Here is a 22,746-nt window from a genome sequence, read left to right as displayed (position 1 = left end):
TACAGTACTGTTTGCCTCATGCTATTCAAAACTGATAATATTCTAAGCATCTTTTGGCAACTGATTTAATCAAGAATGAAAATGTATGCAAATTGTCATGTGAAAATAAAATATTGTGCAAGTAATGTGTCTTGTTTATTGATTATCTTAGATTGTTTCCTGATTGTAGCAACTACTTCCAATAACTCAGACGATGATAATAATAATAATAATACAAATGTTAATGTGGGTTTATTCCACAGTAATTCCCTTAGTTGTTCATTTTAATTTGTAATACCTGGAAATTAAATGGTCTTAATAAGATTGCAGAACCAATGTCAACAGTAAATCAATTTGTTCCAATGGGTTTGCAGTTCCCCTCAGTGTATAGTCCTTACAAATCAAGCAAATTAAACATGGAACATATGACTATGTGCTTTTTTGTAAATAAGCTATTGATTTTTTATTAGGTTCTGTAGACTTCAGTGAAATGTTAAGATTTCAGATGAATTAGCTCACTTAAAAAGCAATTTATCCAAACTCAGATCAAATATTCTGATCGCATAGTAGTAGTAGCAGTTGTAGTATCACAAGTAGTGTATGTGCTGTTGCTTTCTAAAGCAAACGATTAAACATGTTAATGCTAGTTCCATATGACTGAGGATTTTTGACTTACCTAGTTCCAAAAATATCTCCAAGGATCTTAGTGGAAGATTCTTCGTGTCAGCTGGAAATCATTGAAAATACCAGAAAACACATATGAAGGACCACATTCATGAGATAGCATATCTTCTGACTCAAAGGACAGACACCTTTATCACGCTATTATTCAAACGTTTCCTCTCCATCCACACGCACAAAAAGACATCTACAATGTTCATAGTCTCCTGAGCCCATTGTGTGAGCCGTACATTCACAAAGGCTGGTGAAGCATACATCAAAGGCAACAACAAATGGAGCTTGCAGATAAGTCTTTTTGTGTTATGATTGTCCATAATACAATGTCATTACAAAGAGTGCATGGATAGGATTTTTTTGCGCAGAGGTCAATATTTTAGCTTGTGTGTCCACCTGATTTATCCTATACTGCTTTAGCTCATTTTCATTTATACTTTCATATATTAACATCACTGTTGCACAGTAAAACACTGATATATTTACTCCCTTTAAAATCACAAACTGAATTAGTAACATTCTGCAACAGGAACAAATCTGTATCATTAAAGAGAGCATTAAAAAATTGTGTCTTTGTGTTTGCCCTTTTGTTCTGCATCTTTAGAGATTTCTGTTACTAAAGGGACTCGATTTTGTGGTGAAAAAAGCCACAGGCTCCACGGGTATTGAGTTCCCATAGGGAACAATGACGAAAGGTTCACCTTGCAGTACATGGGTGTAACTTTAACTGGAATATTGTGGATCAAAGCCCCATAAACAAAGTAGGTGGAAATGCTGTAAGAGTATATGTGATCCAGTGAAGGACACATTCATGAAAGAGAAAGGGCCCAGGTTTAGGAAGCAGAGCACGGAGAAATAACTTGCCACTGTGTACTCCGTCCCTCCGACTTGATGCCAACCTTTGACTACGGATTTCATTTATTTTGTTGCTATTTTTTTTTAAAAGGCTATACTTGATTAAATAGAATATCTTAAATTTTGCATTTGTGTAAGGTGAATTCACTGAGCTGTTTAAATGCTCAGACGCCACATCTGTGTTTCATCACTGAGGTTAATAACAACAAAAATGCAGGTGGGCTTTTTTCCCCCCCCAGTGCACCATGACCTGCTGTTCTCTACAATAAAACTCTAATAGCCCCAGTGCCCCTGAGGACACAAGCAGCAACTTGGGCCACTTATGAAAATGTCAAGTTTGAGACTACACTATAGCAGCAGGTCAGCAACCACGGTGGCAGGGAGAGGGGAACATGGCAAAGGGTTAACCTCCAAATAAACAGATGTGCACCTGTCAGAAAAGCCCAGTGGAAATCGCTCGAGCCCTCATTCATATCTTCGACATCAGATGGCAGGTGTCGGGCTTGACCAGCAAGAAAAGCTGCAGATCCCCTCATCCATAACTGGCTACCTCATTACTGTCTTTATGAAGTGTTCGGGGGGCCAGGCTTGATCTCCAAATATGAGTCTGAAGATGAGTTCTTTCCCCTTGCTTTATTAGGCGCTAAGCTCCTTACACTTGTAGCATATTGCAGCAGGTTACGAGCCTAAGCTTTATTGTCTTACATTATTGAAAATCTAGGCCCTCAGAGCCACGTCCCTGAGGTCAAGCTTTGTCTGAGAACATACTCTCATTTCTCCTTGTACACCAGGCTGCACCGGGGAAGGACAGCGGAGATTGTGCTGGTAATACACTTAAATCCATCTTGGCTGACTTACGACAAACTTCAGCCTTTCCTGATGGCTTCTTTTGAGCTGAAGTAATTCCTTTAGAACTTACAAGAGCAGAAACAATGACTTATGAATACCAAGACATTGGCACATGTGACAAACCTCTGTATGAATACCACCATGGTTTTAGGATCAATAAAAGAAAATCACATGGCAAAGGAACAAGTAATAAAGGTGTCAATTCTTTTTTCCTGGATGAAATTAAATTTGTTTTTGGACTAGTCAATGTGTAGCCACAAAGTAATTAGGGAAACAATGTCTTTGCACAGGCATTTTAAAGAAAAAATGCCATGAAATAGTATAGAGCGAAAGGACAATGATTCTTCCCTCGTTATGTACAAAAATGGTTTTCAATGCCTCTCTAAAAATATCTTTATAAGCGGATACTATTCCTATACGGGAATACTATTTGGTTTTTGACAAAAATGAATCAATACACAAATTAGTACAAGAGCAAGACGCAAGAGCAAGTTCCTGTATGATTCATGGAGACATTCGGCATGAAAACCAGTGAGTCAGGGATGACAAAAGATACCGCACAGCACCATCTTGTGTGCAATGTGCAGAGGATGGAAAACAGCAGCTCTGTGATTTGGTGATGCAATATGGACTCATAACCAGCACATATGGACAACTACACTGAAACCCCACCATACTGATGACAAAACACATTGCTATTGTTTAAACCCATGGTTTATACAAAGATCACAGGGAAGAAAAAGTTGAAGCTACATGGACAATTCTACATTTTGAATGCAGATTTTTCTACATCTTTAATTTGACACAACAATGTTCCACAGTGATGTTTGGAAACGATTTGGACAATATAAAAGGGTCATGTTATATCCATAAATTAATTAGTATCTATGAGATACACTGTCTATAAAAATCCCATAAATAATTAAACCATTTCAATTAAATCATTGAAATGCTTTTAATTATTGTAGCAGTTTTCTTTATGTCAAGATTAACATTCTTAATTAAATCAGACCACTCAGAATTATTCAACATTTAAAAAAAGGTTTCTATACCATATATCTATATGTAAAAGGGACAATAATTTGCATACCAAACGATGGAGTTCTATTCCTAATCATTGCTGATTGATCATAGCAACTGTATTACATCTCCAAGTGTCTCTGCATTTGTTATGTATTTGCTCCAGCTTCCTGGATTACAGATTCCCTTTGTGAATATAGAAACACTGTCATGGCTTTGTCCTGATGACGGATTCTTCATCAACTACACTGTAGTACTACATTTACCTCGTTCATCTACAATGTGAGAAATTAGTTATCCAATGACTAGCCCTTTAGCCATTACAAATACTTGGAAATGTAAACAGTGTTGGAGTACAGTACTTGGCAGAGATTAAAAAAATGTGCAAGGCACTCATGATATGCATTGCTTGCATAGGGCAGGAGGACAAACTGGCATCTACAAAATCAGGATTGGTCGCCCATCCTCTCACTTATAGCGAAGGCGGTTTTGTTGAAGATCTTCATAATCAATATCCCATGATGTGGTTAATGTGTCCCTGAATGAGTGGAAGACAGCAGAAAAGCATTGATGTGACACAGGTAACCTCAAAAAAAAAAAAGAGAGAGTCATTTTCATTCTACATGGTATGTTCATTGGATAGATAATTGAAATTCATATACACTGCCTTCTCCCAAGGTGTAAATAAAGTATCAGGCAGTGAGATCAGCTGGAAGATAACTTGGCCTAGGGGCAGACTGTTCTAACTGTGCATTTTATATCACTATAGATACATATTGATTTTTCAAGAAGGTGAAATATTTCCAAAAACCTACAAGATAATATAAGTCAATAATAGGTTGTGTGAACTAAATGTATGCTGTTTTTATATTTGTATTACTTATTTTGATAAGTTGACGTGGACTGCATTATGCAAATAATAATCACATTTTGTGACTTTAATAAAATAAGTGTTAATGTCACTTACCGACTCTCCAGCCATACATCTTGGGCAACACTGCGCAGATGCTCTGCCTGGTGGAGTACTCTTTACAGAAAGAGAGAACAAGCGAGAGAAGAAGCTGGTCAGGTTTAACAAGTTATAAAAAGGCCATTATAAATATAATCTTGTGTGTGGTCAAGCACACTAAACTGGTAACTGATCTAAAGGTTTCATTCAACCCTCAAATCACTGAGTGGGTAGAGCAGATCATAGTATTGATATTACTTTAGTTCATTTCTTAAGAGAATACGAACAGAATGCTGCCCTTTGCACTGGTTAAGGGACAGCCTTCATAAATTATGTGAAGAGATAACTTTGCCCTAGGACCCATTAACTTATCAGACCTTATCAAAACTAGCACATCTGATAGGATCCTGTTACACATTGACGAAAGGATTATTAACACTAATCACACAAAAAAGTACGGTAACTGTCACATTTACCATGTTAGGAACGACTTCGTTTCCTCTGTTCCCATTCGGTACGACTAGCTGCTGGATCTCCCATGTATCCATGGGACATTCGCGGACCGCGCCATATTCAAGGTGGCCACAACCAACTACTCCACTGCACAGCCTTTTCTGCACAAGTCGACAACGTAAACACAGAAGATATGCACACATCATGACTCAAAATCATGATTAAGTGACACCAACCTTTGTAAACGAATCCCCATTGGTGTACCTACCCTACTCGCTAAAGCGTTTTAGCTTTTAGACAAATATGATGATATAACGATAGTTGGCTAACGTTGCAAGCTCATGTTATGAATGACTCTCAACCTGCGACGCTAGCATAGCTAAACTAGCTAGCTAGCAATCTAACCCACTGTTATTGCCGAAACAACGGCAATTGTCGTAACGGTTACATAAATAAGTTTCTATTTATCTAGCTAGTATTGCCTAACGCCAAATATCTCGTTCTGAACACAACAATTTTGCCTTATACTTTACACACTTGGTGAGCTCTAGCTCTGAAATTAACTAGCTGTTCACACAAAGTTACCGGTTGACATTCCCAGTTTCCATGCTCCTCTTCGTGGCGTCGTTTATTGTGGAGAGAAGTTACAAAATCCATCGACATGTTTAGCAAATAAGCGTCTAGTCAGTCCAAGTTGTTGTCCTATAACTTTTTGAAACGTAGCCAGCAAACGTTACCGTTAACCTCGAGTGAGGCAGACGTTAGTACGCAGATAAGCTAAAGTCAAATAGCTGCACTCGTTTTCTAAACGGTAAGATTAGTCAACTGAGCGCATACATATTTCTTTAAACGACTACACTCTATTAAATGTGTAGATTCAAACGAACACCAACATACTACAAGCAGACAAACAGCTATCACAAGTTATCCAAACACTGAGGACGTCCTTCCTGGTGTGGATCATACCATCTCTACTTTTTATCTTCGGTCAGTGATCACTGCCATAAACATTAACGTTACCCAGTCAAACTGAATGGGGTATGGTTGTTTTATAATTCAACAAATCACATCTAATCACATCTTTAAGCTACAGTATATGTGAGGCCTGTATAGTTATGAGTATGCTCCAGTCTGTTCAATGTCAAATGATGGAAGGTTCTGCAATCAACTTCACGGTTCAACATAGCGCCATCCCAAGGAACGGGATGCACCATTTTTTGCGTTTGATGAATATTCTATCTGCCTTTTAAACGGGGGAAAAAAATCAAGGTCAATATTCATATTATTAGAAGACCTAAGATATTAGCCTACTATATCAAGGCATCTGTAATGTACTTCTGGTTCAGCCTGATGAGAGTGTCCATGTAGGCTAAACCCAAGTAAATGTATTGTCAGCTTAAAGTTTACAGTTAAGTGAAAGAAAAATATATCCCAAAATACTGCAAATACAGGTGGAAGTTACCAGTAATAGGCAATACACAGGTGTTCTGCACCTACAGAACTGCTGCTACACAACATAACATATTTCAAAGCTGGGATATATTTTTGTATATGTTGAGAAGAGGTCGCTTAATTCTTCTTCTATCTTCTGTCCACGATTTCAACACCGAGAAAACTCCTTTGGCTTACAGGCGTTTTTGAAAGACTCGTTACGTTCGACCAGTAATGTCTGGCGTTAGGTGCAAATCATGAGTTTGGTAATCTCCCGTTTATGCCTGAAAACATGGAGAATTTAGTGGACGTGACAGCTTCGCTGCAATTTGAAGACCTGCTTAAAAAGACTGGCAAGTAAGTATGTGGGGTTTATCTCAGTACATGTCAATTAAATGAACCCCCCGAAGTGATGTACTGGAACATACACAACAAGGTGTTCAGTGAATTTGTCTGTATATGCTTCACAGCTAACGTTACTGCAGCTAGCTAATGTTAACTAACGTTAGCTGCTAACAAGTTCACGTTTCTTCTGTTCTTGTCTTAGGTTATATATAACGGTAGTATGACATTTCTGAGGCTAAGCAAGTATCCGAAAATCAGTTTTGACCTAGATGGAAAATGACTTAAATGTGAAAATTGTTATCTACGCGCTTGCTTTTAGCTGTCGTTAGCTTAGCGGGGTTGGACTTGTTCTATGCCCTTACTTTCATCAGTTAATAACGTGGTCAGGAAAACATATATTTGTGTTGTTTTTTTTGCATTTCGTACGCAATACTATCGAAGTATGCAATACTTATATACTGATTACTTTTTAAAGGAAGACCTAGCCAACTAAGCAAGTTTTACCCTCATCAAACTGCATGGTTCGTGTTATACAAACGGGCTTATGACAGCAGGATATTTTGCGTGACGAATTGGATGTGCGACTCTGATTACTTCACTGCATAGACATGCTTCACTGCTACTGCCATATATTTATATATATATCTATGGCTACTGCTACTGTAATGTGTATGTGACAAATAAAAACTTCACTTGGAACAAGAACACCTCGGGTTTATTTGTTCCTAGTAATGGCATTTACTCATCCTCTTATCTTCTCGTCCCGTATCTTCTCATTTACTTCTACTTAGTAGCCTAATCGGTGTATGTTTCGAAACTCAGCAGCTCGTGTATTAAGAACTAACGTTAGACTTGCTGATTTGAGGATTGCTTATTACCAGTTCTTGCCGCATTGTCAGAGTGTAGTCGTGAAGATGTAATTGGCATACTACTGTCGTTGTTGGTAGTGCATGGCCTTCCTACTGGACTCCCTAATTTGAAGAGTTTAGATCATAGGTTATATTCTAGGTTGTAGGGTAATTTTAATTGTGTGCTCTAATAGCATTTCTAATTCTATGTTTAGATGCCCAGTTCAACGTTCCATTCATGATCGTTGAAATGAGTAGCCACTGTCAGTTTAGTTAGTGTTAGATTTGGGTTACTTTCACTTTCAATGAAGCAGTGGAGTTGTGAGGTGAATGTGTTCTGATACATATCACGTCATTCATTTTTGCTTGATTTCTTTCCAGGTCGCTAACAGTTGTACATTTCTTGGCACCATGGGCGCCCCAGTGCACTCAAATGAACGATGTGCTGGCAGAGTTGGCCAAGGAGCACTCTCAGACAACATTTGTAAAGGTACTCTTCATAGCCCCATTCTGTAATGGTATTGTTGTGGATAGGTTTAGGAATAACAACCAATGCCGACACACAAATTCACGGAGCACTTCACAAGAGCAACGAAACAACTGTAATTCTTGAAAGCAAATTGTTAATCCAGGAATACACCCAGTGTTCTGGGCTGTGTTTATGAAAAGCATCCTATAGTTTAATAGCAACAATTAAGCAGCGAAGCCCTGTCCAAGGGTATAGACACTTTTATGAGTAGGAGTAGCCCATTCATCTCAAGTCACAGCTGTGATTTCCTGTCTTAATGGGATAGGTAATGTTTTTATCCCTTAATGACCCCCTCCGGAGAAAATCAAGTTTTTAACCTTGTTAACATATCCATATGGTGTTTTTTATATGATGCATGGCATATCATGAGCGCAATAAGCAGTCAATGCCATGGCTGAGTATTTTCACCTTGGAACTGCAGTGTACCAATGACTCAGTCTCAAAAACACAGAATCAGACAGCCTGGGTTTCATGTCACATACCTAAAGAACCAATCTCATCAACTTGTGGCGTGGGATCTTAAATATCATTAGCATAAGGCTACCTTAAAATGAGAGCCATCAGAGGAAAAAGCCAGGTGCAGCTAATTTGCATATCAATTGCTCCGCAAATACTAAATGAGGCAAAGGTGCAGAGTTGCATCTAAGCCATTTTAATACAATCAAGGGATTTTTTTCATGAGAAAAGCTTCTAAATGTGTGATTTTGAAGAGCAGAGATGCGTTTTTAGGGGTTTAATTAATGCCAGGAGAGGAACTTGAGGATTAGTTAAGTAATTTTAATCATGACTTTCTTGTGACCCTTTCTTTTGACCCCTTCCCAGCACCTTCTCTCTCTCTCCTTTTACTAACCAAATGCTTTGAGGAAGAAAAATAAACAAAGCTCCACCGATGAATAGGCAGTTAGTTATGTTTACATGAAGCCAAATGTTGCTGGCAGTACCAATGGCAGTAACAAAAAATGGTTTCTGGTTTAAAGTAGGTTAACCAAAAGAAGCCTTCCTTGTCAAATATTATTCAGATTCATGGTTACCAGTTTTGATTCACCCTAGTGTTTTGTAACTGCTGAAAAAGGCCTTCTGATTCTACAAGGGTTCACTAAGGTAAAGCTTTTGTGCAACTTTTGAAAACACTGTCCATGAGTGGTTCTGCATATTGTCAAGGGTTTAATGTGAACAAAATTGTGTATGCACTTGCACACAGAGGAGGGACAACGACAAGGAAGATACAAAAAGTTTCTATATCAAGATGGCTGCAGAAGTCACTTTGGATTTTTATCTGCGATGGACTAGAGATGGCTACACACTGATCTGTGGAAAGTAACCAAAGTGTGTCCATTTTAAGTCATAAACCGCAATAATTATCGTACCGGACGCATTCAGCTGTTGTTGAGGGAGGAGGAGTTAATAGTAGCTTGTCCACCCTTACAAAGGTATCTCTCTTAAAAGGTATACTATAGCTAAGGATGCTTTGGGAAAAACTTTGAAGAATTAAGGAATATTTAGGGCTGATATAGCACGAAGGAGGCTGCGGGGAACATGCCTCAGATTTAGTTCAACCACTGTGTGTCTGTGGCCCACTACTGTTACATGAAATGTTGCTGTAAGAAATGTCACAGGTCCAAGTTAATACATTTACATTTCCAAGTTACTCTCTTACTCCAAATACCATAATGCTAAAGAATCACCCCTCTGGAAACGGCCGTTAAAATGCTATACTAGAAAAATCTACAAAATGCATTTGTTTGCTCTCTGTACCACCATGTTATGATCACATGAAAACACGTGTGTCTTTGGGCCCTCTTGTTTTGTTTTCGTCCACCAACCAGAGAAGTTTGAGCTGAGCTGTAGAATTAAGTCAAGAGTATATCTTTGTACTGTGTTGTGTAACGTTATAATTCGTTTTTAGTATTGTCAGAAGAGGCGTCATCATATATTGTGTCCTGAGCCGATGGGCCCTTTTAACCTTCCCCAACCTGTCATCATTAAATGAAAGCGGAATTGTCACATTTGGTTAGTTTTAGCAGTGAAAAGTACAGCTCCAATCTGACCAATGGGATAATAAGGCTGATAGTTCGTAAAGCATATTAGAAAAATGAGCTCCAAAGTCCAGACCAGTGGCACAACTGGCTTAGCGAGCCTAATAAGGGGGAAGGGGCCTACTCGAATCCTGGAACTCCTTGCACCAAATAAGGAAAATGGTAAATGGACTACATTTATATACCGCTTTTCTACTCCTAGAGCACTCAAAGCGGTTTACTGATTAATGCCTGAGACATTCCCCCATACATACACCGATAGCTGAGTCTACTATCTAGGCTGTCAACCTGCACGTCGGGAGTGGTTGGGGGTTCAGTGTCTTGCTCAAGGACACTTCGACACTTGGCGAGGACACACTCGGGATCCAAGTAGCAACCTTCAGATTGCTGAACGACTCCTTTACCTCCTGAACCACTATCACCCCCAGGCAAGGCAAGGCAAGGCAAGGCAAGCCCTCCCCTATGCCCATCTCCTCCCGGCACACTGCTCTCCCCCAGAACTTACTGGAGCTGACTTAATAGCTTCATTTTTTAGCTAGATGGCTACATTAGAAATTGTTGTATAGTATAAGCCTATGCAACACTATGCTATGATACTATACTTCGTATGTGGCATGTAATGTTTGCTAAATTACGTTTCTGGCAAGATCATACATGATGGATGTTTGGCTCATTAACTAATGGTAGTCAGTAATTCAACTGATAGACTAATAGAAGCTACTACCTAACAATAACTATCTCATAAATCCCTAGCCATAGGAGGGAAGTCTTGAGTCCATGTTTGTTTTGTGATTTGTGTTTGTGTGAACATTTGTCTGATATTGCAGAATTTTCTTTCTAAATGTATATTATATATAAACACTGGTTATATTACAGTGCTAATGTTAGACATTTAGTTGCTATGTGAGTGACCTTCTGTCCACGGGCACACCAAGGCAAGCCCATAGCATTAGTCATATATGAATTGCTCTTCCAGTTCAGTCATCTTCACACCTATGTTGTTGGGGGGCCTGTGGAGGTTCTTGTCATTTGAAGTGTTGAGGTTCAATAGATCTTTTCAGATGGTTAAATCAGCTGACTCGCTAGAGGCATGGCAATAGACACTCTAATCACAACATAAGTGTGCCCAGTGATTTATGGATTTCAATATCTGGGAGCTAAATATGATTGAGAATTTGTCATATCACCAGTGCATTACATTTCTCTCTGTCTGTCTCCCCCCCTCTCCCCCTCTCTCTTTCTCTCTCCCCCTTCCTCCCCCTCCCCCTTTACCCTGGGGCTGTCATCAGAGGCCAGTAGAAAAATAAAAGCCGGCAGACACATTTGACACTGCTCTGTTTGCAAGGTGAATAGTCAGAAGAGCATAGTGAAAGCCTTGCTCTGGGTGGTCAGTGGTTTGAAATTATACCTTCCAAATGGTTATTACTGAGGCATTTTCTGTTTCTTTCCCTATATTTCTATATATTCTCACTTTCATATTTCATGTCAAATCAGAATCTTTTATGTCCAAGGAAGTTTTGAGGAATTGGAAAACTTGCATCCAGGTAATTTGTCTCTGAGCCAACCAAGCCAAAAACCGTTCAGCTATCCATCATAGCCTGTTCCTCCAACACGGGCTGTCCCAAAATATGTCTTGTCCTTAGATGAGTGATGTCCAAATACCTCATTGCCTCCCTTACAGGGTACTTGCTTCCAAGCAAATGTGTTGAAGGGAGAATGTGTGATACTGATGAAGGTACCATTTCAGGGACACGAAGGAGTTAAAGTATCCCTTTTCTAGCTCTCACTTTCTGTTTCTCTCTCCAGCCGTCTCACTTGACCGTGTCTTTTTCTCTTCCCTCATCTTGTTACTCCTCACAGCTGGAAGCAGAGGCAGTGCCTGAGGTGTCAGAGAAATATGAGATCAGCTCCGTTCCGACCTTCCTCTTCTTCAAGGTGCGTCTCCCGGGCCGCTGCCTCATCCTTCAAGCCACTGGGATCCTGTTGTGTAACCTGTCCCCCATCATATAGGCATATGTGCATATGTAACATGTATATTTCTAATGCAGATTACAATATGATATTACCAGCACTGGGGGCCTCTTTGTGAACTTCAAGGTGGTCTCCATCTCATAGTGTGATCATCAGAGCATTTATTGTGGGAATCAATCAAAAACTCATAATAATTGACTGCCACAGCTGAGCTTATGCCCTTCAACAACTTAACATGTTAAAAGTAAAAACAACAAAAACAAGAGGCCCCCCCATCAGTCAATACACACACACACACACACACACACATACACACACACACACACACACACACACACACACACACACACACTGCCCTGTCATGTCCACACCTACTTATACACACAATGTGCTGTCTCACAGTCTTACCTTATTTGGTCTAAAACAGTCCCCCAAACCAACAGGCCAGCACTCTAAAAAATGAATGATGCTCATTTATTTTTGTTCCTGTGTGTGTGTGTGTGTGTGTGTGTGTGTGTGTGTGTGTGTGTGTGTGTGTGTGTGTGTGTGTGTGTGTGTGTGTGCGCTGGTGGGCCTCAGAGCGGCGAGATGATTGACAGGCTAGATGGCGCGCATGCCCCGGAGCTGAGCAAGAAGGTGCAGAAGCTGGCTACGAACACGGCGCGGCCCGTGGGGACGGGGGACTCCCCCAAAGAGGACCTTAACGAGCGTCTGAAGAAGCTGATCAACGCTGCGCCCTGCATGCTCTTCATGAAGGGCTCCCCACAGGAGCCACGCTGCGGTAAACTCACAGCAATTACCCAGCCACTGTGTGTGTGTGTGTGTCTGTTCATGTGTGTGTGTCTGTTTATGCATCCACCAGTTGTGAGTTTACAGGTTGTTTGGTTGTGTGTATGCGTGTGCAGATCTGTGTCAGTGTGTCACTGGATGTGTCTGTGTGAGTGTGAGCATGTCTCAGTGGTTCGTTTATCTGTTTATGTGTATATGTGTATGCTCCTTCAAGTGTGTTTGTCTGCACTAGCGAGAGGCATGCAGCAGCTAGGCGCTAGGGATCACACCCCTCAGGTCGGTGTGAGGCTCCAGCGCGGCGGGATGCTAATGGCTCTGTCAGTGCCGCTGCGTGCTCCATGGCTAACCCTACCCTAGCCCCTGGCAGTCAGGGAGCGGGTGGGGGGCGGCAGTCAGGAAGTTCAGACCAGAAATCATAGGCTGCTGATTAGACTACCAATGACCGCTCTCACTCTCAGCCTCCAGGGCATAGTGGACCCAACTGTCCCTCAGGGGGACGAGGAACACACTGTCTGCTCTCTATGGCCACTGGACAGACATGGCTTTCTAACATTACAGGGAGTGTCACGAAGACTTTGCCCAGAAGTCACTGAGGCTGATGTAAACAAACCAGACCATAAAGGAGCAGTTAAAGTATCGTAAAACCACCATAGTAATCTTTGGTCTATGGGTTACCACTTCAGAGGAGGCCTACATAGACAAGCCCTTAAAGACACAAACATATAGCACAAATTGCACCAACACACACTGGATGGGTGTGATCAGATCGTTTATGTCTACTGTGATGTTAAATATATAAACCAGTTCCTGTAATAGACTGATTCTAAAAGATTTTAAAGATGAATTCAGAAGCATGTTTTCATCTGATCTCAGAGTGTGTTTTGACTGACAGCATTGAGTTAGTCTCTCTCTGCAGTGTTGGGCTATGCATGAGCCCTTTCACAGCTCCTCCCAGGCATCGCAGCCAGCCACAGCAGCCCTCCACGGCACTGTTTAATCTCTACACCCCTGGTTTTATGTCTGATCAGGACCTTAGCCCGCAACTGAAACGGCAGCTCTTCACCTCAAATTAAAAGGTTATAAGGAGGGGGGGGGCTATGACATCCCCAGCATAAGCTCAGAGCCCACATTCGCATTTGGCCATGTTTGCATAATAAGACGTCTTTCCTTGAAACTCGAAGTAAGAGTTTAATGTTGCCCGTACACGGAGCACGGAGTCTGCCCCAGCGAGCCTCTGGCCCTGCAGGAGAGAGGAGAGCGAGAGGCAGGCAGGCAGGAAAGCAGACCCTCCACCAATCAATCCTGCTTGTCTAGGAGAAGTTGCCTAAAGCCAGAGCAGGCAGCTGGGCCGCATGTTTGCCTGCTGTAATAGAAACAAGTTAATATACTGCCAACTGAATAACCATTAGTTAGCAGCCTCTAGCTGTTTTATAATGAATTCCCGAATGAGTGGGGAGAGGAGAGGGGCAGTATCAGAATGGCTATTTCACTGCAGGCCCTACATGGTCTGAACACAACACCTCTCTTTCCTTTCTCTCTCTTTCTCTTTCTCTCTCTCTCTCTCTCTCTCTCTCTCTCTCTCTCTCCCTCTCCTTCACTCACTTTCACTCTGTCTCCCTCTGTCTGTCTCTTTTCTTGTCTCCCCATAAACTCAAGTACACAATGATTTTTCTTTCAGTCTCTGTGGATGCTGTCCATCATGTGTGTCTCCCTTTCAGTGTGTGTGTGTGTGTGTGTGTGTGTGTTTATAGATCTCTAATTGCAGCTCTCAGCACACATCCTACATGTATTTTAAGACTGTGCTTATTAAACATTAACAAAGGACAATGTGTCATAAATAAATGTGATGTGCAGCTGAACAATTTATACACACATGCATCATTTTCTGTCAGTTTAATATGGTACATTACTGGAAAAGACTGGCAATAAGCGCTCCAAAAGCCAGTTTCATCAGTGTTGCACAATATTGCGGAATGTCTTAGGGAAAATAAATGTGTTTGCTAGTCTTTTGAAGTTCCCTCTTAATTCCCAGATGAATAATGTAATGTTGCTGTTGTTTATTTGATGAGTGACTCCACCCCAATCCCTTCCAGCTACACAGCATGCTATTGTCCGCAGATAGTTTGAAAAACACGTAAAGATTATTGTAACTATTTGACAGAATTTCTCACTCCATCCTGCTGATATACATTTATTTAAATCTCTGGGGCCAAAGAGTTGTCTCCTCACATCATCACATGCTGTGTATTTGTCTGCCCACCAGATTAAGAGTTGAGTTCTGATGGTGTTTGCTTCTGTGTATTTCTACCGGGCAGGCTTCAGCCGGCAGATTATCCAGATCTTCAAAGACCAAAGTGTCCAGTACAGCACCTTTGACATCTTATCAGACGAGGAGGTGCGACAGGGTCTGAAGACCTACTCCAACTGGCCCACCTACCCCCAGGTGTACGCCAGCGGTGAGCTCGTGGGGGGCCTCGACATCATCAAGGTGAGGCCTTTACTGTTTAACATGATTTTAAAATGTGTGTTTCAGTTTAATCACCAATAGTTGGGTGGCTTGGAGTGATGCACAGGAAGGCCATTTATAGGACTGCTAACTACTTAGCGTGGTACTGCAGTCATTTTTACTCTGCTACACTTGCTTCACATCTTTCCTGCTCCCTTTTGCGGTGGTCTCTAGATGCAATTTGTGCTGCAGTTGAACGTCTGTACAGTAATTGTAGCGATGTAGCTGGGTTAGTACAGTGGGAGTGGGTGTTGGCAGAGATGTGCTCATGCGCACACACTCACACACACTCACAGACACACATACACTCACAGACACGCACACACTCACAGACACACGCACACACACACACACACACGCGCAGACACACACACACTCCCTCCTCTGGCATGGTGTTGTTTGTTCTCCTCCTCATTGGAAGTCTTCCTCCGCAGCGCTACATTCCCACTGAGGTAATTCACACTTCAACTTACCACAGACCCCCTGCTGTGGAAGGAGGAGGCCTGGATTAGCCCACGGCCTTCCCATAGTGCAGCCTGCTAACCAACACCTCCTCCCCTCCCCTTCCCATAGTGTAGCCTTCTAACCAACACCTCCCCTCCGTCTCCATCCATCCCTCCCCCAGCACTCATCTGCCCCTCCTACTTTGTCTCTGTATCAATTTTATTTATCTGCCACTTTCCTCCGACTTTCATCTACCTTTCTCTCTTTTAGTCTCTCCATCTGCCCTTTCTTCCGCTGTTATAGCCTAGTTCTCTTTGTCTGTGCGTACATACACCTCAGTTATTATGGCTCTTAGCATACCTGTCTGGAGAGAAGATACCAGCTGTGTCTGACGCCCTTCATTTCTGCTCTCTCTCTCTCTCTCTCTCTCTCACACACACACACACACACACACACACACACACACACACACACAGAGAGACAGAGGATGAGACGGAGAGCAGGGGGTGTGATAAGGTGTCGAGGATAAAGAGAGTTAGCGGACAGGGATTGTGAAACAAGCTTGCAGAGACCCAGTTTCCAAGTTATTTTTGTGTCTCATTGTAGGAACTGGCTGAATCTGGCGAACTGGACAACACCTTACCCAAGGCTGTGACATTGGAGCAGAGGTAAAAAAGCACACACACACACACACGCACACACACACACACACACACACACACACACACACACACACACACACACACACACACACACACACACACACATTCATACTTGGGCCCTTCTTGGTATTTTGTGTAATTCTTTCCTGTGCCAACAGGTTAAAGTCAATCATCAACAAAAATTCCGTCATGCTGTTCATGAAGGGCAATAAAGAGGTAAGCAGGGATTAAAGTATTCCGGCACCGTGCCGGATTTCCGGCGTGCGGCGTTTGGCTGCGAAAAAAATTATTTTATAAAAAAAATCACGTCTCGATAGCATCACCATCACTTTCGAGTTTATGAGTTCGTCTGCCAATGAAATGAAAGCAGCACAACTCTCCCGCTCTCAAAATAACAGTATTAGCCAATCAGAAGTAGATTGAGGCGGGTCTTGGGAAAATGTGCTTCAAACGCCGACATTTCTCTATCGCTCTGCCTAGCGTAGATGCCCGAGTAGAGAGACATCACACCAAAGGAGAGTAGGATGGAAAGTAAGTTCATGAAAATAAATGGCGTTGGGCATGGATAGAAGAGATGGGAAGGGAAGGACAGTAAGCCTTTTGGTAGCTGGTGTAAGAACTTAAGAGAAGCAGGTGCTTGCTTCTGCACTTTGTGCTCGAGAAAGCTAATATATGCAACTAGCTCTCCAACACACAACGCCTTTACCGGGAGCAACATCCACAGCTGATGTACCGGCATCAATAACTGACCGTGTGTGTGACGTGTGTAAACTGTCAATATCCAATCAGCATGCCGCTATTTTAACACACGGCATAACACCAGAGTTTAAAAGAGGTATTTCGGAAAAGCTAAAAAAAAACGGCATGTTTTCCTTAAATGTCGACGAAGCCACCAACAAGTAGGCTACATGGACAAAGTCCTGTTTTGTATTTATTTCCCAACATTAAAGTTACCAGTTCTTGTAACATTTTAATGTTTTGTTTGTTATTTGTTTTATTGATATATTTTCTATTAACAAAGTAATTATGGAAATGTTGCCATATAAAACTACATTATTATCTACAGTTCACTGTTATCGCTGTCCTTTTTCATATATCCTCAATGAAATGGTTGCAAATCAAATCTTCTTCTTCCACTGACATACCCTTATAACATGTCACCTTGTGATTGTAGGTCATCTTGTAACCTTTCAAGGACAAAGCTTAGCAGCAAAACTTGATATCAAAAGAAATTGTGAATGCTACATGTGTTAGTACCATATTGTAGTGAGGTGGAGTCCCACCAAAAGTCCCACCATAATCTGCAATCATTCATTTCTAAATGTTTGTTTTTTTTTATTTTTTTATTTACCCTGCGAATGTGTCCATGCCACGGGACACGACCCCCCCCCCCCCCCAAACACAAACACACACAAAAAAAAAATTCAGGCTCAGGATTTTTTTTTGCTTTAAACCCTGGGTAAGGCTTCCATATCACACTCCTACACTCATACACATGCACATGAGCACACACGTATAGAAGCGAGATCACCCCACAACATACCCAGAGACTAACTGGATAGATGGACAGTGGTGTATGTGCAAGAAAGAGCTGTCCTCGTGAGAGTTGAGGAGTGGAGTGGAGCAGGTGTGTGTGTGTGTGTGTGGAATGAGAAGCACTGTACCTGTGCTGGAGGAGGCAGCCTGAGCCCTCTCATTCGCTCTCTCTCCTTTTAATGGAGCATTAGCAGCCCCTCGCCTCCCTCTCATAGGGCTATTGATTTCCCCTGCTCACACATGAAAGGACTTCTATGGAGTAGTTTAAAGCTGCCCCCCACCATCCCCCCGAGATCATCTCCCTCTTGTCCACACCCTCTCCCTCTCCCTCCCGTGTTCTTCTCTCTCGCCATCTTTCTCCTCTCCAAGCGCCCCCCCCCCCCCCCCCCCCCCAATATTTTTCCCTGCCTTTGTGTTGACTAGCTGCATGTGTCTTTGAAGTCAGTAACTCTCTTAAATGAGTTTGTGCGACTGCACGGGTGGATTGTGCCATACAGATCTCGCAACAGGACTGTTTGTTTTTATGAATGAGTGCTTTCCTTTTGTCTAAATCCCCCATTTCTTCTGTATTGGATCATAAAAGTCTTTGTGTTTTTGCCGGGGTCCCCCTGCCTCGTGCCTTTTATTTGAGTCGACCAGCGTCCCTCCTCCTGCTCTCATTGTGGGACTCACTCAGGCAGAAGAAGCCAGGGTGTGACTTGAGTTGTTGTTGCTGCATTCTGATGTGTGTTTGTGTTTGTTTGTTTGTTTGTGTGTTTGTGTTGACAGACGCCAAAATGCGGCTTCAGTCGTCAGATCCTGGAGATAATGAACAGCACGGGGTAGGTCTGCTGCACACCTCCACGCTGAGGCTCTCATGAAATGGGCAGGAGGGTGATTGTCTGACAGATGATACAAATGATTCTCTTTCATTTTGCCTCTGAACAGAGTGGACTACGATACATTTGATATCTTGCAGGATGAGGAGGTAAGAAGCGGTTTATTTTGCCGCCTCCTTTCAGCAGGTAACATCAAAGATGTGCTACCATTTATGTTCTCTGTTGATTGAAGGCAAGTCTCTAATCAGTAGACTGAATCAAGTGTGTGCGTTTGATGTGTTTAATAATGTATTTCAGTGTGGTAGGTTATCAAAGTTATCCATGAACATAAGGCTTATCATAACTGCGTAATCGTACAGTGCAATATACATTTGGGTGAATTGTGCTCTTAACAGGTTAGACAAGGACTCAAAACCTATTCAAACTGGCCAACATACCCCCAGCTATACGTGAAAGGGGATCTCATTGGTGGACTGGACATTGTGAAGGTAAGAGGGAGTGGTGGAAACCCTCAGTATTGGTAACCTATATTGAGGCATTTGAATGAGCCCAACAGCTTTCATGGAGTACCCATGGTTGCCTGTAGGAGGAGCTGTGGTATTGTATGTTGATTTATTTGCATTTGTTCCCTTAATACAGTGTTTCCCAAACTGGGGTACGCAAAGGGACGTAGGGGGTACGCGGGGGGAAACATGTGATTTGCATTTTCAAAGTGAAACAGCCCATTACATTTTCAAACTGACCTATAAATAGACATGACATCTTAAATAGTCTGAATAGCCCAGTAGCAATGTCAAAAATACAGTCCTTGTATACATTATAGTGTTCAGTGAAATAATTACACTGCCAAAAATAGCTACTGTTAGGTTAGTCAAAACATAGGCACAACAGTTAGCTCCCTCGTCAGAATTCCACTCGCTGATGCCCTGTGTAGGGAAGCGGGAGCTCATTCCGGTTGCTGCATGAGAACAGTGTTAATTTCGTTGACGAAAACTATGACGAATAATAATCGTTAACGACCTTTTTCCCGTGACTAAAACGAGACTAAGACGTGACGAAAACGGATCTTTAAAAATAAAAACTATGACTAAATCTATTTTAACTCTCGTTGAAAAGACTTTGATGCCCTTTGCCACAACGTTCTTATGTGAGAGTGGGTTCTCAGCTGTGACAAGCATGAAAACAAAATACAGGCGCAGACTGTGTGGAAAACGATTTAAGACTCAAATTCAGCCAGACATTGCAGAGTTATGTGCATCCTCTCAAGCACACCCTTCTCATTAAACTGTGGTGAGTGTGTGAGTGTGGGGGGCTGGAGATTGAATGTCTGAAGGGGTACGGGACTGTAAAAAGTTTGGGACACTGCCTTAATAGATTGACATTAGATGTAATGAAAGTTTATTTTGGTGTGTGTGTGTGTGTGTGTGTTTGTTTGTTGCAGGAACTTCAAGAGGGCAGTGAGCTGACATCTGTACTGAAGGGGGAGTGAAGGAAGCCCATTGCACCTGTCGATGAGTTTGGGAACAAACAGCGTTTCACAATAGGGTGGCACAAGTACCTCTTTCATTTGGGCCAATGGGTATCAATGATTTTCACTTAGAGCCGTCAAGTCTTACCCAGCCATTATTCTGATCAGGAGGTGAAGGAGATACAAGATCCAGGTTTCTGTGTGGGAACAGCACCAAGTTGAGTAAGCTGCACATGAAATAAATACGTCCATGTTACACATAAGCACGTGTGTTGTGTCCTCTTTTAGTCGCGCTGGAAGTCCTTGCAGCGTGTATTGTGTCCATTTTTTCATTTTGAACATGGTATTATTAATTCAGCAGGTAGCAGTGCTTTTAGGGTTTTAACATTTAATTAGGTGATTGGGCTGTTTTCTTGTGATGAACCTTGCAGTTTATTCTTTTACATCATGGTTGCATTTGAAGATTTTATTTTTAATCTCTACACTACTGCTTTTCCCCTGTTTAGCTTTTTTGTTTATGCCACATCATTTCTGTAATGTCTGAGTGCTCTGTCTGGATACATAGGTCTTCATACAGGTAGGGATAATTCTGTAGTTTTTGCCCCTAATGTTTGGGCATTGTTTGGGCATTGCTACACTGAAAGTATTGAAGAGTACTGAGGAAGAATTTCTGGTAGGCTTATATCGGTGGATGTCTTGCGATGGTCAGCAACCATCTGGTCAATTTGAGCTGTTACGGAGGATGTGTTGATGGTGGAGGTAATGTGTGTGTCCTGGACCACAGACTCTAAAGGTGCTGATGATGGAGGTAATGTGTGTGCAGGACACCGACTCTAAAGGTGCTGATGATGGAGGTAATGTGTGTGCAGGACACAGACTCTACCTCCACCATCAGCACCTTTAATGTGTGTGTCCTGGACCACAGACTCTAAAGGTGCTGATGATGGAGGTAATGTGTGTGTGTGCTGGACCACAGACTTAAGGTGCTGGACACGGACATTAAAGGTAAACCAGTAATACATATCCATCCAGGCCTATTCAGCAGACATCACTCCCCTGCCACGGTGCCTGATAATTACATATTACACAAAACCAGGAAGAATGAGATGGCACACCTCCGGCTCTTATGGTAATTATCACTTGCCCACAAATGTGATGTGTCCCCTGGGTAATACCCCAGATGCACCTGAAATGATCACTTGCTCTCTAACCTCCTCATCTTACACTCACACTCACTTGCCCGTACAGATTGCCCATTAACATACACGTATCTCGCCTGTGAGCATTTCTCCGAATGAAATAATGTGGCACTTTCCACACAGTTTTCTAGCACTTATATTTACTGAGCACAGAAAACAAACCCAGGCTGATAGGAACTGGGCCTAGTGGCTATCCAATTGAACAAGGCCTTCACATTAACATGACTATTTTGGTTATACAAAAAAAAGAACACATTCAGAAACAATCCTTCATCTGGATTTGTTTTGCTCAAGGGGGGAAAAGTTATTCTACTTCTACTTGGAGCAGATGCAATATGCAAAAGTAAGTCTCATACCCATGATCAAACTTCATTCCTGATCAGACTGGCTGCAATAGTGGCTGAATCATCTCGCTCGCTGCGTTAGTTTAATGGGGTTGTCACCACTCACTGCTCCGATCAAGCCTGTGTGTACTGCTCCTGTTCATTTCCATGGAGTGATTAGTCACGCTGATAATCAAATATTCAGCGCTGTGTCATCGCCTCAGAGTGTTTCCGCTAATTAACAATAACAGCAGGGTCATATCCTTTTCCAATTCAGATGATGAGAAGCTGTTGAATGTTACGTGACTCAGAGTCAGCTCAGGGCTAAAGTACTCCTCAACGACAGAAGATTGATGTTCTTCAAGAAGAAACATTTGTATTGGAGACTGATGGATTAGGCTAGTTACATATAGAATCAGGATCTTCTCCCTAATGAGATCGTGAAGTTGGTGAAACAAAGCTGGAAAGAAATACCGAAGCTTACCATGCAATGCTTTTTTTTTTAGCAGGCATATTACATTATAGACGTTTTCAACCCTGCAGATGGTACTTGTTATGCATTCGTCTCCCTGGAGTCTCCGCTGTGGCGTCTATTCAGGCACCCTCCAGCATCTTTACTATCATTCTGTATTTTAGTGAGAAGATTGTTGCAACTTTCTCCTCCTGCACCGTCTTGTCTTAGGGGCTTGAGGTTATTAGCATGCATCGCAAATAATCACATTGTAACCTTGTTGGATTTGAATATTTCTTTGCATGTGCCTCATAAATCTGAGGAACAAGGGGCTTGTTTGGAGCACCAATAGCTTCATCTCAGCTGTGAGAGGAGAGGCACTGCCTCCGTTAACCTTGCTCTGTCTTTGCTCAGAGCATTTTGTGTGTCTCGTTAAATTGTTGGAAGATGAAGTGTGATTTGATATTACTACCCTCCTGCTCACCGACAAGGATCCTGTCCATGATAGTGAGGAGATTAAAGAGGTATGCTGCTTATAGTGGTCACAACATTCTTACACTTCTGTTGTAATTCTTTTAATGCTTCCCCTTTGAAAAGATATAGGATTCTA

General features: G+C 42.0%; 2 protein-coding genes across 2 annotated transcripts; one reads left to right on the top strand and one right to left on the bottom strand.

Moving 5' to 3' along the window:
• Positions 1–3,054: 3,054 nt before the first annotated feature.
• Positions 3,055–5,970, bottom strand: si:ch211-221j21.3 (uncharacterized protein C10orf143). The gene is made up of 4 exons (XM_031560848.2): positions 5,366–5,970; positions 4,804–4,941; positions 4,346–4,405; positions 3,055–3,916 (listed from the first exon to the last, which is right to left on the bottom strand). The coding sequence occupies exons 1-4, from the start codon at positions 5,441–5,443 to the stop codon at positions 3,887–3,889; spliced, it is 306 nt and encodes a 101-aa protein (XP_031416708.1). The 5' UTR covers positions 5,444–5,970; the 3' UTR covers positions 3,055–3,886.
• A 300-nt stretch (positions 5,971–6,270) lies between these two features.
• glrx3 (glutaredoxin 3) lies at positions 6,271–20,426 on the top strand. The gene is made up of 11 exons (XM_012831068.3): positions 6,271–6,568; positions 7,786–7,894; positions 11,830–11,904; positions 12,520–12,721; positions 15,045–15,217; positions 16,286–16,347; positions 16,500–16,557; positions 18,646–18,698; positions 18,805–18,844; positions 19,091–19,183; positions 20,137–20,426. The coding sequence occupies exons 1-11, from the start codon at positions 6,492–6,494 to the stop codon at positions 20,182–20,184; spliced, it is 990 nt and encodes a 329-aa protein (XP_012686522.1). The 5' UTR covers positions 6,271–6,491; the 3' UTR covers positions 20,185–20,426.
• The last annotated feature ends 2,320 nt before the right edge of the window (positions 20,427–22,746 follow it).

The sequence above is a fragment of the Clupea harengus genome, chromosome 23 (assembly GCF_900700415.2).
Source record: "Clupea harengus chromosome 23, Ch_v2.0.2, whole genome shotgun sequence".
NCBI lineage: Eukaryota > Metazoa > Chordata > Actinopteri > Clupeiformes > Clupeidae > Clupea > Clupea harengus.
Note: the sequence above shows the minus strand (reverse complement) of the source record. Positions and strands in the feature narration are given on the sequence as shown.